We start from the raw sequence: 3961 nt of genomic DNA on the forward strand, positions 1-3961 counted from the left end.
GGGGCCGCCGCCGCCGTCACCTCCGCCGTCGCCCCGCGCCCCGCCGGGCCCGGGGCTGGGGCCGCCGCCGCTGTCCATGGGCTCGTAGCCGCCGTAGTCGAGGCCCGGCCGCTCGTTGGTGAGCAGCGCCACGGCCTCGTTGATGTCGTTCTTGGCCAGGCGCAGGGCCTTGCGAATGGTGGCGGGGTCCGAGAAGCCCATGCACAGCAGCGTGGTCATGTGCTGCTCCTCCTCTGATTCCATGGCTTGGGCCTCCGGGCCGCCCCGGCGAGCGCACGGCGAAGCTACGGGTCCCGGGCCTGGCGGACCGCGCGGCGCACCCCCCGCGCCGCCTCCGCTCCCAGGTTGGCCCCTGCGTTCCTGCCCCGCGTGCTTCGCAGCAGCGGGCCAGGATGGGTGCGGGCGTGGGTTCTGCGAGCCGCGCTAGGGCGGTGGGGCGCTCAGGCGCGGCGGCTGCCCGGCCCAGCCCTGCGCGCCGCCATGTTGGCCTCCTCCCCCCTCCGCCTCCTCCTCCCCGGGCCGCGGGGCCGCGCCTCCGCTCCCGGAAGCGGCACGGGAGGTGACGGTGCTCGCCGTTGCCTGGCTAGGGGTGGCTGCGGCGTAGTCTGTTTCAAATGAAGGGGCCGCGCCGCCGAGCGTGCCTAAGGTGAAAGGGCTGCAGCGCAGCCAGGCAGAGGCGAGGGAGGCTCCTCCATCGTCGCCACCGCCCGCCCGTTTCGCCGGCAACAGGTTCCCCCGGGGCGGGAGGGGCCGCAGCGCCTAACGTCGCCGAAATCCCCTGGCCGGCCGAGCCTCCGCAGCCGCGACGCGGCTTCCCTGCGTTCGAGTCCCCCGAGCCTCTCCGAGCCCCCGTTGGACTTCCCCTCCCTGGCCGGCGCCGCCCGACCAGCCTCCCCGCATCCTAGAGGGAATTCCCTCGCCGCGGCTGTGAAGCACCTACACCCCGGCCTGAAATGCACCGCAGTCCTGAAGGAAATCCACCCTCATCCCACGCAGATTCACCCGCAACGCTGCCTGAATACGCCTGGCTGCCTACAGAAATTCCTGCCCAAACCAGACGCGTGGACCACCCGAGCTGAAATTCACGCTCACTGACACTCGACCCCTAGCCCCGCCAGCCCTTGCCGAAATCACCCTAAACCCGTTGAAATTAATTCTCAGCCGTCCGAATTTTCCTTCCAAGATTGACCACCTGTCTCCGCCAAACTGACTGAACTCTACCGAACTCTTATCCTGAAATCCCCTGGGAGTCCAAAATACATTTTTTCAGCCCGAAATCTAAATCCCAGTTATCTGTATGAAAACCTCCAGAAACCCAGACTCTGTTACTTCCTTCCGTCACAGACTCGTTCTAACATCGTGGACATCGCCTTCCCACATTTTCACCGCAGTCTTTGGCTCTGATTCTTTGTCCCTGCCTCTTGGGCAGCATCCTATCCCTATTTCTTTCCACCTTTGAGCATTCCTCTACCCCTTTGAAAGCCTGCTTTCTTTGCTTTCTCTTCTCTTTCACCTTTGGCATTGGCACTCTGGGGCCATATCTTTAGTTCCCTTGACTCCACCATCTAAGCCAAGGGTGTCCAATCTTTTGGCTTCTCTGGGCTACCTTGGAAGCAGAAAAATTGTCTTGGACCACACATAAAATACACTAACGCTAATGATAGCTGATGAAATGTTTTAAAACTCTCATCGTGTTCTAAGAAAGCACATAGAATACACTAACGCTAATGATAGCTGATGAAATTTTTTAAAACTCTCATCATGTTCTAAGAAAGTTGACAAATTTGTGCTGAGCTGCATTCAAAGCCGTCCTGGGCCTAAGTCCTTGCTATTTTTCCTCTTCAATTTCCTTCAATTCATAGTTCTCCAGGTTATTTTCCCACCCTTTCCCAAGATTCAGATATCTGTTCCTTCGTTCTTGCTGAGTTCATCTCCTATGCCTATTCTTACATACTTGCTGAGTTCATCTTCTAATGTTCTCATCCTGGTTTCTTCCTGAACCTGAAATCCAACTAACCTTTCTTTTTCATCCCATCAAGCCCCAGCTGTTGCCAAACCAGCACTCACTAAGATCTCCACATACACCAAATATTAAATTAGTGCCAGTACCCAGACATTGTCTCTGCATTCTGCTGGCATATTTTCCCCTGGACCATGAACCCTTCATACCTAGTAAATTGCCACCTATATTTGTAAACACCAGCAATTTGATTTACAGGGTGAATTTGTCACTATTGTTTACTTTTAAATGAAGTTACTGTATTTGTTTTTTCCATTAAATGCGACATTATAAAGCCTAGACTTCATATCCAAAGCAAATAAAGTCTCTTAATTTTTGAATTAAAAGTAACAAAAGGAAACCTTCTCATACTTCTGAACAACAATGACAAGAAGGGATGCCTATAATTGGTTTGAGTCACAATGTATATATTGAAATAAAATTTTATTAAGTGTGAACTTCTAGGTACACAATGAAGTTTTAAATGTTTATCGGAATTAATTTATTCAATAAATAATTCAATAAATAGTATATTCAATAAATTTAATAAATAGAATAATAAATGATTCTATTTACTAGGTGCCAGGCACTATTCTTGGCACAAACAAAAATTTGATGATGGCAAAGTGAGGGCATTCAATTCTGCCCTGTGTTTGAAGAGTTAGTGACTAAGAAATGAATTACAAGGAGAGAGGAAGTAACAGGTAACGAAAAAATTGTTTGCCACTAAAATTTGAGGTTGAATCTAAGAGGTCATGAGAGAGCCAACTGAATCAGATGGCACGTTAAAATACTCATCAACGGTGGCAGGTTTATAGAACATGACAGAGGAAGCTGTGCTTAGCTGAGAAGAGGAAGCAGAGAAGGAAGCAGAGAAAAACAAAGTCTGTGATAAAAACTGGAAAGGAGCCACAAAAGGCCACAAAAAACAAGGAAGTCCATTTTGGAACCGGATCCTGGAGTGACTGAAAAGGCAGAGTGTCATTTGAGGATGCGAGTAGTATAATCATACTTTTTTTGCATATAAGAAAGCAAGTGAGTACTTTAAACTGTGGAATTGGGATAGCAGGGGTGGGGCCTATGATATGAATATTCATAATTTTCATTTACATTTTATTTTATTGCAGTAAAATCTAGAAAATGTTGAGAGGATTTTAAAATTTAAATTACATTCAATTCCCATACCTCTTTCTCTAGAAAGGTTCTAAAGGAAAAGAAAAAAAATAGCTACATCTAGAAGTTAGGTATGATGAATTATCTTGAAGACTGAGGGTTTTCTAATGTTAATAAGTAGTTTTTCAAATTATATATTGAATATCTACTTTGAGTCAGGCTGAGGACTAGGGAGACAACTGTGAGAAAAACATTACACAATTTCTGCCCCTTTGGAACTTACCGTCTATAATAAAGGGAAATCGACAAATAATAGTCATAAAGCATGATAGGTACTTTGATGGGGGAATTTCAGGACATAAGGGGCAAATTCTTGCCCTATGTGGGGTAATTACCAAGTCTATGAAAACTGAAAAGTTTCCCAGAGAAGATGACATTCAAACTATAATCTGACATAAGATTGGAAAGCCAGGAAAAGGAGTATGAAATAAGGGGAGAAAGTTCAAAAGAACAGGAACAGCATGTGCAAAGGTCCTGTTGTGGGTGAAAATAAAGCAATTTGGATGAATTAAAGCCGGTGGAGTATAGAATTCTAGAGAGATATGGATTGAGCATTAACCTGAAATCTGGGGAAAAAAAATTTATTTTCTTATTCTTTTTTGTTTTCTTATTAAGAGATGGGGTTTCACCATGTTGCTCAGGCTGGTCTCAAACTCCTGAGCTCAAGTGATCTTCCCACCTCGGCCTCCCAAAGTGCTGGGATAATAGGCATGTGAGCCACTGCACCCAGTCCAAAATTTGAATTTTTTTTTTTTTTTTTTTTTTTTTTTTTTTTTTTTTTTTTTTTTT

At 47.2% G+C, this 3961-nt stretch overlaps 1 protein-coding gene across 1 annotated transcript in view; it reads right to left on the reverse strand.

Moving 5' to 3' along the window:
• The window catches only part of USP24 (ubiquitin specific peptidase 24), a 150815-nt gene extending 148536 nt beyond the window's left edge, over positions 1 to 2279 (reverse strand). Inside the window, 1 exon segment of the mRNA XM_017869403.1 lies at positions 119 to 2279. Within this exon segment, the coding sequence (XP_017724892.1) occupies positions 119 to 243 (125 nt within the window). The 5' untranslated portion in view covers positions 244 to 2279.
• Between the last annotated feature and the right edge of the window lie 1682 nt (positions 2280 to 3961).

Source organism: Rhinopithecus bieti, unplaced genomic scaffold (genome assembly GCF_001698545.2).
Source record: "Rhinopithecus bieti isolate Rb0 unplaced genomic scaffold, ASM169854v2 scaffold_4916, whole genome shotgun sequence".
Classification (NCBI taxonomy): Eukaryota; Metazoa; Chordata; class Mammalia; order Primates; family Cercopithecidae; genus Rhinopithecus; species Rhinopithecus bieti.